Raw genomic sequence first — 12,532 nt, forward strand, 5'->3', positions numbered from 1 at the left:
GTAGATTGTCACCAGCCCTGCAGGAAGGGCTTCATAGGTAGTGTTGGGGTTGGAAGTAGAATCACATATAACCATGTGTTTGGGCTCATCTCCATACACCAAAATTTCAGGAAACAAACTTCTAGACAGAGGCAGTTGGACTCACTCCTTATAACACATGTGATATGTTATATATGTTTGATGCGAATGTGGAAAAAAAAACAAAACAAAGCATGTGGAATTTCTCATCACGAAAACAGAAAAAAAATTAAGCTCAAATGATATAATAATGATGAAAATAAATAAATAACAGAAAAAGAAAAAATGAAGCTCAAATAATATAATAATAAAAAAAAAATATATAATAAAATGTTTTTACTGACGTTATGTCTTGGTGGAATTTCTCATCACGAAAGAAAAAAGGAAGCTCAAATCATATAATTATGATAAAGATAAATAAATAACAGAAAAAGAAAAAAATGAAGCTCAAAAAATATAATAATAAAAAATAAAATATGATAAAATGCTTTTACTGATGTTACGTCTTGGTGGAATTTCTCATTACGAAATGGAAAATATGAAGCTCAAATAATATAAAAATAATAATAATGATAAATAAAAATATGACAAAATGTTTTTACTGAAGTTATGTCTTGGTAGAATTTCTCACTACGAAATAGAAAAGAAATGAAGCTCAAATAATATGATAGTAAAAAGATAAAATACAATAAAATGTATTTACTGATGTTATGTCTTGGTGGAAATTCTCATCACAAAATAGAAAAAAATGAAGCTCAAAAAATATAATAATAAAAAATAAAATATAATAAAATGTTTTTACTGATGTTACGTCTTGGTGGAATTTCTCATTACGAAATAGAAACATATGAAGTACAAATAATATAATGATAATAATAATAATAATAATAATAATAAATAAAAATATGATAAAATGTTATGTCTTGTTGGAATTTCTCATAAAAAAAAACAGAAAAAAAAATGAAGCATAAATAATATAATAATAAAAAAATGAAATATAATAAAATGTTTTTACTGATGTTATGACCAAATTTCTCATCACGAAATAGAAAAAAATTGAAGCACAAATAATATGAAAATAAAAAAATAAAATATAATAAAATGTTTTTACTGATCTTATGTCTTGGTGGAATTTCTCATCCCAAAGTAGAAAAAAATGAAGCTCAAATAATGATAATAATAATAAATAAAAATATGATAAAATGTTTTTACTGATGTTATGTCTTGGTGGAATTTCTCATCACGAAATAGAAAAAAATATGAAGCTCAAATAATATGATCGTAAAAAAATAAAAATATGTTGAAATGTTTTTACTGATGTTATGTCTTGGTGGAATTTCTCATCCCAAAATAATGATCTCATCACAAAAAAAAAAAAAAAAAAATAGCTCAAATAATTTTACAATAATGAAAATAAATAAATAACAGAAAAGGGAAAAAAATGAGCTCAATGAATATAATAATAAAACATAAAATATAATAAAATGTTTTCACTGATGTTACGTCTTGGATAAGTTTATCCTCTGGACAAAAACTCACCTTATGAGCACAGACACCCCAACATCCTCGCAGTTTTTGTAGACGTGCCCCCAAGTGTCCTGAATGATTTCTCTCTCGGCGTCAGAAAGCGGTTCTGCGCGCTCAGGACGGTCCACGCAATCCACATCCCCTCTGCGCACTCCGAGAAGCTGCGGGGTCGGAGGTGGCGAAGGTGGCGGTGGAGATTCCCTGCGTGACATCCTCCTGCGGTGCAGCAGCCCGGAGGCTCCCAGCAGTGCCCGCGGGAGGTAGGGGGCGAGGGAAGGGGGGAGGGAGACGGAGAGCTGAGACCCCACGGCGGGAGATGGGAGAGGAAGGTGCAGAGAAAGAAGAAGAGGTGGAAGAGAAGAAGGAAGGAAGAAGGACGCAGGCGGCGCTCACAGCCAGAGAAAGAAGAGAGACAAAAAAAAAAAAAAAAACTGCTCTCTCACTCTAAACTCCCTTGCATCCTCTCTCTCCTTCTCCCCCAGATTTGTTTGTCCTCTCTTCACCTGAAAACTTGTTTTGTTTCCCTCCTCAGTCACAATCTATGATGCTCTCTCTCCCCCAGTGAGGGAGATCCTTCAGAGTAAACACAGATGTTCCCGCGTCACTTTCACTCTGTCTGATCCTTTCGCTCTTATGGTGGAAAGAAGGCATTTATAGGCGGTAGTGTGTGTGTGTGTGAGTGTGTGTGTGTGTGTGTGTGTGTTGTGAGGACCTGATGGAATGAGAGTGGGGTGGGGAAAGAGAGAGGAAGAGAAAAGGAGGTAGACAGGGCTCAAAAAAATGGTCAGAGACAACTAAATTTGAAATTACAATGACCTGAAATATCACTCATGCAATTATTTGATAGTTCGAATAACAGATTATTATTATTATTATTATTATTATTATTATTATTATTATCATTATTATTATTATTAGTTGTAGTAGTAGAAGTGGTATTATTATCATTATTATTATTATTAGTGATAGTAGTAGTAGTAGTAGTAGGAGGAGGAGGAGGAGGAGTATATAGTAGTACTAATATTATTATTATTATTATTATTATTAATAGCAGTAGTAGTAGTAGTAGTGGTTGTACTATTATTATTATTATTATTAGTAGTAGTAGTATTAGTAGTAGTAGTAGTAGTAGCAGTAGTAGTAGTAGTAGTAGTAGTAGTAGTGGTAGAACTATATTACTATTATTATTCGCATTATTATCATTAGTAGTAGTAGTCGTAGTAATAGTAGTAGTAGTATTACTATTGTCATTATTCATACTATTATTATTATTATCATTATCATTATCATTATTATTAGTAGTAGTATTATATAGTAGTAGTACCATTATTATTATCATTATCATTATTATTATTATTATTATTAGTAGTAGTAGAAGTAGTAGTAGTAGTAGTAGTAGTAGTAGTAGTAGTAGCAGTAGTAGCAATAGTATTATTATTATTATTATTATTATTATTATTATTATTATTATTATTATTATTGTCATTATTATTATTATTAGTAGTAGTAGTAGTAGTTGTAGTAGTAGTACCTTCACCAATGTTGTTATTTTTCTGGTGTCATCTCTGAGTGAGTGAGCGTCCTTTATATGTTGAAGTGGCTCGTAATCAAGTTTATTGATTATAAATAAAAAAAAACAATAAACCAAGGGTTTATTGTTAACATTTCATAATATTTCATTACTGATAAAACTAAATCATCAGAGGCTTACACATGATTTCAGACAATGTTGGAGAAAGGTTGTACAGCCTATTCAGGTCCAACAGCATATTGCCCACATTATATGTATATACATGCATATATATGTAAATATATGTAGATATGTAAATCATGTGATGCCTCTTATTTACAAATATGATTTGTAGTTACTCAGGAAATACTACATGAATTAGGCATACGCTTCCTTTTTGTCTGTATCTGGTGATTTGGCAAAATGAGAGTGCTCATAGTATTTGGGTAATTGTAACATTTCTTTTTATGCAGATGATACTCTAGTATTACTTGAGGATATTCGAATCAGAACTTTGGAACAGTCGATCATGAGCCTCATTTTTATGACAAGCTTGCAGAGAATTATAACAAGACTCCTGTGGTTTTTTTTTTCACTTTTCAGTGCATTATAGCATTGTGTTTTTCAGCTCCACATTGGCACTATAGAGTTTTATTTCAAAGGCCTCACTCTTGTTGACCTTGTTTCCAGTGATAGCAGCAACAACAGATAAATAAAAAGCAACTACTGATGAACATTGTGGGGCGTTTAGCAGCAAGAGAGCTGGATAATGGAGGGACAGAGTCAGATGGAGAGTAAACATAGGTATTTACCAAATAACCATAATTAGGATTATAAATAAATACTAATGGACTTGTGTTTGATGGATAGACATCTGTTTACAGACAGTCATTTTAACCTCAGAAATAACAGATTTTATGGGCGACACTAACATACCTGTGACATTTTGAGTTGACCATTTTTTCCAAAATAATTGTTAAAAATTAGAGGATTGTTGGTTTGATCCCCTTCTACTTAAATGGCACTATCAAATAAGACAACAGGCCCAGCGTGCTTTCCTACTCTTCTGCTGTTTCTTTTTGGCGGCTCCCTTTGTCAAGCAGGCCGGACCAATAAAACCATTACCGAGAAGTAACACTAAGTCCAAATTTTTCCGTAGTTTTAATGTAAAGGAGGTAAATTATAAATACATTAATATGTAATGAACTGTTCCACTAAAAAAATGCATGACGAATTAATATGAAAAATAAATACTAAAAAAGTATTGATGAATTACACCCTAAAAATATTGTTGATCTCATCACAGAGGGAAAATTAACCACTGGTAATTAAATCAATCTTTTTAATTTTGCCCATTTTTTTTTTGCTATTGTTTTTGTGGTTTTTATAGAAATAAGAAAAGAAAAGATTGTTTTAGCAAAATCACTGGACCTTTTTTTGCATCAAAAAATCATTTTGTTTTCAAATTTTGAAGCAAAAAAAAAACATTGCAAAGTTATTTTTTCATTTTTTCTTTTTGAAACCCACTGTATAAAACCTCCAGATGCATGTGAGAAAAAACAAGCGGGCCGCACTAACACAAAGATAACACAAAGAGCCAAACCTACTCGTTTTTTTTTTTTTGCTCTAGGTGAGATTTTATATTGTGCCTCCTTCCATTGGTGGTTTACATACTCTTACAGAAGAAATCGAATACACTGCTTTTACCGTTGTCTCTAATTTATAACATCTTGCCCAATTTACATGATAAACAAATTACAAATAAATGCAAAAACAATTAAATACAATACAAATATGCTTACTACAAATCAAAAAACCTGTAAATTAGTGAATAAATGATAACAATAGTAAAAAATTATACCCTTCCCCCACAACAGGAAAGGGGACCATTAATTAGGCATTACTTTACATTTCAATCAATTTTGAATTTTAAGAGTTAAAAATTATGACTCGTTTTATATAACAATTTCAGAGATTACTTTTTTCCTCATTTTATGGCACCCCCTGATGGGCATTGAGCCCTTAGCATTTGCCTATATTGCCTTATGGACCAGCAAGTTCTGCATGAGTGTGTGTGTGTGTGTGTGTGTGTGTGTGTGTGTGTGTGTGTGTGTGTGCGTGTGTGCATGCGCAAGCATGTGTTGATTTTAGCGTCAAAGAGCGACTCACCAAATATGCCATATATTGGTTCATTTACACTGCACACAGCCTTCACTGCCCACCAGAATTTTTCCTACAAAAATTTAGACAATATAAAGAATATCAAAAGTGATGTTAACGGACTAGATAAAAAAAAAAATACACACATACAGACATATACATGCAAATTCCCGCTTGATAGTCATTACCAGTGGCAACCCCTTATACATGATGTTCAGAGAAACCTGCGAACGACCTGGAATTAAATGGAAAGACCCCAGTATAATGTCATTCCATGTCAATCTACTGCCAACCAGAAAACTCAGTTACACTTCTTTTATTTGGAATAATCCTAAATCATACCATAGATGTCTGTGAAAATCACCAAAAATTAAAAAAGTGAAAATCTGATGCCACTCACTAATCTTTGCAGAGATACTTCAAGGAGATTACATACAAAATATACAGGATATTTTCTTTGCAGTCTAAATTTTGGTGAAGAGCATCTTCATACTGCTGTAAATGAAATAGACAGTCTAATCAGGCTGCTGACATTCCCAAATTTCATGAGAAATTCAAACATTTCCTGCTTGAGATAATTGATCATCTGCCACCATAATAGGATGCGAAAATGGGGAATTTCCAATAGGTCAAGTATAGAATTAAGAAAAATAATAGAAAGGACAATGGATTCAAAGGCAAAACAAAACATCAGAAAGGTGAACTCATTTCCCCCACGCTGAAGATGTGTGTCACACAAAATTACTTGTTGAGATGGAAATTTTTGTCCGAGCCAAGAGAGCACATTGATACATACTGAGCAGAAATGTGAAGACGGTGCTCATGGAGGTCAAACATTTATCTCCGTCTAATACGGCTGTGTGGTATTGAAAATGGCACATTTGACATTCCTTATCTATGCTTACAAAAAAAAAAAAAAAAAAGATGGAGATGTGTGATAAACTGCCGTCTAGACAAAAGCAAGAGAGGGATGGTGGAGGACGGCGCTGATGACAGGTCTATTATGCCACAGAGGCGACTGGAGAAGCCAACTATTGAGAGATTGAGCTGTCACAGCATATTGAAAAATGGCAGATTTCTGCAGCACACCAAAGGGTCTCACTTTGTCACTCATCCAGACAAGATGGACTCGCTCACACACACATCCTGCATCTTTCATTTATTTTTTGCCAATGTTCAGTGTTGGTTCTGAAATTCAAAAGTAAATCATTCTAGTTGGTATGGATGAAAGTCTGTATCGTTCCATGATTGATCGACAGATGAAATTGAAAAGATTGACAGACAGCAAGAATACACAGAATCGTTCTAATTTAAAACTCAAATGTGACTCAATTTGCAGAGCAACTGGATTATAGCACAAGATCGCCAAGGAGATAAGGATAACCGTGTCTTATTTTGAAATAGTTCCTTTCCTGCTGCTGCCCTCTACTGTCAGCCCAACTGCACATCTTCATTACGTTGGCACCATTTCAGTGTTTACAGGAAAGGTAGTTCAATAAGGGAGTTACAGCTGGATTAAAGTGGTGAAATATTGCACTTAGCAAATAACATCTTTCCCAACGATCTGCATCAATTAAATGCAGATTAAATAAAAGGCTCAAACTGAAAATTAAATTGTTGTACACTTTTCTATGGTGCAGTGATAGACAGTAAAGTCATTTTTTGTTAATTTCATGATTTTCATTTTTTGCAAGCTTAGCTGTCCAGATGAAAAAGAATGGAAATATGGAAATAAAAATATGTATATGTGTGTCTATCTACATATATATATATATATATATATATATATATACACACTCGCATATACATACACGTTTGTGTATATACTCTCGCGTCAGTGAGTGTGTGTATGTATTTTGTGTGTGCATTATACACACACACAAATCCACATAAACACATTTTTTTGACATTGTAGTAGAAGTTTTTTGGTGTGTGCCCAAATGTAATAATTGTGTTCTACACACTAAACATTTAAAGATCATGTCAAATGTGTTCTTTTGGCCGTGTTTATTATTTAAATTAATAAATGTGAAACAATTGTAGTAATAAATAATACATGTGAACAATAAATTTAGATAGATAGATAGATAGATAGATAGATAGATAGATAGATAGATAGATAGATAGATAGATACATACATACATACATACATACATACATACATACATACATACATACATACATACATAGATACTTTATTAATCATCTGATCTACACAAGATCTGCACTCTGTCATTGTAGGCGAAAAACTGTTCACAAATTCATATTACAACTAAAAACACACACACAAAATATCCCAATGCTTCAATTTAAAATGATATAATGTCTATGTAAAGGAACATACACAGCTTTAGAAGTTTCCCCTCTAAATGTTATTATTATGTTAAGAAGAACACACAACATGAAGGATAAATGACAAAACTAGCAGTACTGCTGAGTAGGAACAGATTGGTGTGAAGTGCACATTATTGCATATAGGGGAGGGGACATTGGATATTTATCACATACTGCACGCATATTGTAGAGTTCAATCACCTTCAGGGTTGCATGCTATTGTTTATGATACTGTTTATTCTGTTTAGCATCCTCATTTCAGCCTTTACAGTACTGAGTGACACTAACGGTGGTGCACGTCTTTCTCATAAGTTTATTGATCCTGCTCTTGTCTTGTGTGCAAACACCCGCCCAACAGCACAGCAGAAGTTTGCAGGTGTTAAAAGATCTGAGCCTCCTCTGTTTCTTGCAAAAAATTTGTTCTGAGCCTCATCCCCAAAGGTAGATGACCACTTCCTTGGTCTTTGTAGTGTTTAAATGTCAGATGATTGTGGTCATACCTGTTGGTGTTTGAGGTTAACATGATAATGCCAAGTGTATGGATTTTGTTATGGTACTCTCTGGCTTACTTCAGTGTTCATTATGATGATTCCTCTTTAAAGTTTGTCTATGAAAGACATCGTCTCATCCAAGATTGGACTGAGCCATACCATGATTAGGACGAATGGCCACAAACATTGTGTATTATAAATAGTAAAATATAGAGCTTATAGAGAGCATGCTTACGGAGTATTTTTAGGACAGTTAAACACTGTCTCCAAATCTATATGTCCCTTCTGCTTTTGAACATTTTTTTTTTCAATTTTGCATGATGATCAAACCCATGGCATAAAGAATAAGCCAAACTTGGAATTAAGATTCACTCCTAAATGTAACAGGTTTTTCCTGGGCTCAAGTTTCTTTTAATTAACCTTAGTATTCATGTTGTCATCTGCAAATGGAAAAAAAAATTAACTTTATCAAAACAGGATTGAGCGGTACCCTTTTGTCTTTAAGTATCTATAATAAAATTTAATCAGTCAGACACAGGAGGAACTATGCCACTTGACATCAGCTAATGTTGTGTTGTAAATGGAAAGCAAACAGTCATATGTACTGTTACTAATAATTTTCACACTTGACACAATGAAAAGTATGTATATTCAACTACGTTAATTCTTTGCCAGTTACGTTACCAATTTAGGCATGCCTTGAAAGTTTGTAGAACCTTCAAATTTGTCTGCACAGCACACTGCAAAACCATGCAGTGAGCTCATTTCAATGATTGCATTTCGTTTGTTTACTGCTGCCAAACGTACTAGAACAATAATACACGGTGCGTTTCTTAAGATTATCCTGACATTCACTGACGTGTTCTCGCAATCGACGCATTTTTGCTCAGAGAGGGATGCAATACGTCCTAAAATCGTTGGAGAGCGCTATTTCAACACGTAAAGACTTCTGTAACGTCATCTATAATGACGTCATCTCAACAGGGATGCATGGAAATTCATTGAGACAAGATTTGGAAAAAAAAAGCAAAACAGAAAAAAAACGTAAATCAATTACAGTGAAAATGCATGCAATTAATGAATAAACAAAGTCCCAACAAGATTAAAAAACAAACAAAGGAACAGGCGGAATCGTTTAAACATGATCTATATTACTTACGGTCATGCGCATGAAACATGCAGAATCCAAAGAGGAAAGAAGAAAAGCAAAACAGCCTTCTAAAATCCATGTGAATGTTAAATACATTTTGAAAACAAATTTAGTGATGCGTGAAAGATGATGAATATATTGTTTCTGGTGGCCCTGACTTTAAATGATAAAACTTTTGAAAATGTTAAAGATGTCATCACATTATGTTGGCGGGCTGAATATCGAGCTTTACCAATCGGCATTCAAAATGTCCTCATTGATGTCTTAACCTTTGTAGGTCGCCATAAACTATCACTAAAAATTTGCTATAAATTTGCTGATTACCAATGTGGGACTCATTAAGGATGACTTTACCTTTATAAGATATCTATACCTTTATAAACTCAGAACGGACAAAATATCTTCATTCGAAATGTTCTACTTACTGAAAACAATATTATCTGTACAGCGTTGTGATAATACAGGTGTGTAGTCAAAATATGACAGTACTGTAAGACAGTGGTGGGCCTGCAAAGCCTTCTCTGCTGGCTTAAAAAAAATTCAATCATAGAATGATTTGAATTACAATTGAATCTTAATTATATTTTGAATCTGGAATCTGATTAAATAATTCCAAATTGTCTGTCCACTTCCTTTCATAGCCTTTTCCCTTACTGTGCTGCTTCCAGACAAAGAGAACAAAGAGCATTTTACCAATCAAATGTCAGCTATTATTTGTTGCCAGGCAAGGTCAAAGTCAAAAAAATCTGCCTGGAGGCCAGCAGAATCCGATTCACAGGCGCTCTGGTGAAAAATAAATGTTGATGAAACTGTTACTTCAACCAATCAGATTTTGAGTTGTGACACCCAGGCCTTCTAGAAGGCTAATGTCAGTGTGTCACACGCCTTTTGACTGGATCGTCAGAGAGCATACCAGCCAGAGCGAGGGGGCAGCATCTGTAGCGAGCTGCATGAACACAATTATAGTTTGTGCAAAACTTTCCTGGGGGGAAACACAGCTCCACAACGAAAAAGTGAAGAAAAAGAGGAAAATCTCAAAAAGACTAACAGTTTTATAGCCATAGAACAGTTATCAAGGGGATGAATGGATCGCTAAAGGCCTGGGTGTGAAATGCACAGCCCACCACTGTTTTAGGATAATGTGTACATTTTCACCAATGGCAACATTTCATTATAGAACAACGTATCAGCTGTATGTCGGAGATATTTCCGAATATACAAATGTAGCTTTGTCATATCAGTTTGTTTGTTCTTTCATCAACACTCTCATGTGAAAAGCAGCATCAGCCGCATCCAGCATTTTGCAGGTGTTGAATAGCTCGGACGGCGGTTGTCGGCCGAAGAAGTTTTGCGATGGAAATTATGTTGGACCAATAGCGTTGAGGTACAAGACCCGGACAGCCAATCAGATTAGCTATTGTATTGTGGGCGTTACCCAACGTGCGGCGGCGCGTCCTGCCTGGCCGGCGAGAGTTCGGTTGAGAGCGTGCCGGATGGTGGAGGAGTACCACTGATGAGAGAGCAGCCAAAGAAGGGAGAATTTTAGCACGCATTGGAGGACTATTACATTTATCGACTGGATACGGATAAACTGCAGGGAAGGGTTTCTTCATTTGCTGCGTGTGGTAAGTTCAGCAGAGGTGCCGTGGCTCTTCATTTCAATGACAATCTAGGTTGTGGTTAGCCAGTTAACGGTAGCTAGCGGATTATTGTGCCATGACTTTTCAATGATGGAGGACCATCAGCCTTGCTAATGTTAGCCGGATTCGGAGAACCAGTCTACAATTTAGTAACATTTTTTCATTCATCACTGTAAAACGCGACATAGACATATATTTTTGAAGTTCGACGTATTCCCTTCAAGCCGCGGGAAGCTGTGTGGTCATTGTCCTCCTGCTTTTATCCCCACCCAGACGTCTTTTGAGCCTCCCACACCCATGATGGGATTTTGCCCGAGGAGACAGCTTACTTCAGTCTTGTAACTCACATTTGAATGGAAAATAAACTGCCAGGGAATGGGTATCTCTTTGCCAATTGTCCTTTGCCCCGTTGAAGTTGAAACGATCGTTTAAGACCCTATGCAGTTTTACACTCGCCAGTTATCGCGTTTGAGTCCATGCAGGCATCTTTTCAAGCGGGTGGGACATTAAGCACAGCACGCCAACTTTGAGCTAACGTTAGCAAGCTAACCTAGCCGATGCAGCTGTTTGGCCTTGCCTGTCTGGAGTATCCTTTAAGTTATAATATAGGCTATTTTTAACCAGTAATTGCTGAATCTCGCCCCTCCCTCCTTTGTGATACACCAGTTAGTGCTGCGGCTTGCTATTTCCAGGGCTACATGCGGAATGAAAGTATTGAGCGAGGGGATGCAGTGACACGGCACCCTGCAGCAGCCACACTGATCCCCCATCCCGTGACCTGACCCAGATTCGTGTCTAACAGGCGCCTGATTCAAGCATGGGGCATGATTGTAGGTTAAATATCTCAGGGCATTTATCAGCAGAGTGTCTTCGATTAAAAAAGAAGTGAGAACTTGTTTCTATAAGGCTAAAATTCAAATTTGTCAATGATCTGGGGATTAATATCTCTATTTTCCACCCAGTCACTGTCCAGGTCATTTTCTTAAAGGACATAATTTTGTCATCAGCCACCGTGGTGAGGTTGCAGCTGAAGATTATTTAATCCTTTTCGTTATCATTTAAAGTCGATATTACAGAAATTCATTAACGAATTACCCTTAAATGTACACACTGTCTGACCAGCATGTCCTGATTGTTACTTATTCATTTGCCTCTCAGTTCATTAGGGAAAAGAAAAAATGAGAAAACCAAATGTCTTCATGAAAGCAATTACTTTTGTATTATATAGTCTTTATGTTGTTGATAAAGTAAGTCGGCCTTCCTTAGAGTGACTCAACAGATCTTTTGAGTCATGCTTACTGTGTTCTGCTTCTTCATTTATATTGTCTATGCACACATCAATAGGTGCATAATCAGACTCAACATGATTATTGAATGTTAATATGTATTTATATACATATTTTTTAACTTTGCTTTTCAATACTGTGGGCATGAGTGATGCATCGATTCACCCGCAGCTTCTTTTTCATTGAATTTATATTTATTTGTTTGTTTGTTTATTTATTGAGGGAAAATCCTTTGCCGTCAATGACTGGGTGCGCTCATTTTCATGACTAAATCCTAAATCTCCTTTACTGCAATACTTTGCCAGGTCTTAAATGTTGCCGTCTTAAGTTGCTGCTTGTTAGTGATCTTACTGCCCCAAATTTTGTCTTCAGCTCCAGAAATCACACTCTATTGAGTTGGGTTGAGTTATTTGAC

The 12,532-nt window shown here is 35.3% G+C and overlaps 2 protein-coding genes across 2 annotated transcripts in view; one reads left to right on the forward strand and one right to left on the reverse strand.

The window, feature by feature from the left end:
• The window catches only part of LOC147228082 (cytoglobin-2), a 28,886-nt gene extending 26,736 nt beyond the window's left edge, over positions 1–2,150 (reverse strand). Inside the window, exon 1 of the mRNA XM_086156287.1 lies at positions 1,558–2,150. Within this exon, the coding sequence (XP_086012413.1) occupies positions 1,558–1,757 (200 nt within the window). The 5' untranslated portion in view covers positions 1,758–2,150. The remainder of the gene's footprint in view (positions 1–1,557) is intronic.
• Positions 2,151–10,679: 8,529 nt separating this feature from the next.
• LOC147228083 (myosin-10) overlaps positions 10,680–12,532 on the forward strand; it is a 69,322-nt gene continuing 67,469 nt past the window's right edge. Inside the window, exon 1 of the mRNA XM_086156267.1 lies at positions 10,680–10,816. The gene's annotated coding sequence lies outside the window, so the exon portion shown is untranslated. The remainder of the gene's footprint in view (positions 10,817–12,532) is intronic.

Source organism: Fistularia commersonii, chromosome 12 (genome assembly GCF_037954325.1).
Source record: "Fistularia commersonii isolate RoL2024-O1a breed Wild chromosome 12, RoL_Fcom_v1.0, whole genome shotgun sequence".
NCBI classification, from domain to species: Eukaryota; Metazoa; Chordata; class Actinopteri; order Syngnathiformes; family Fistulariidae; genus Fistularia; species Fistularia commersonii.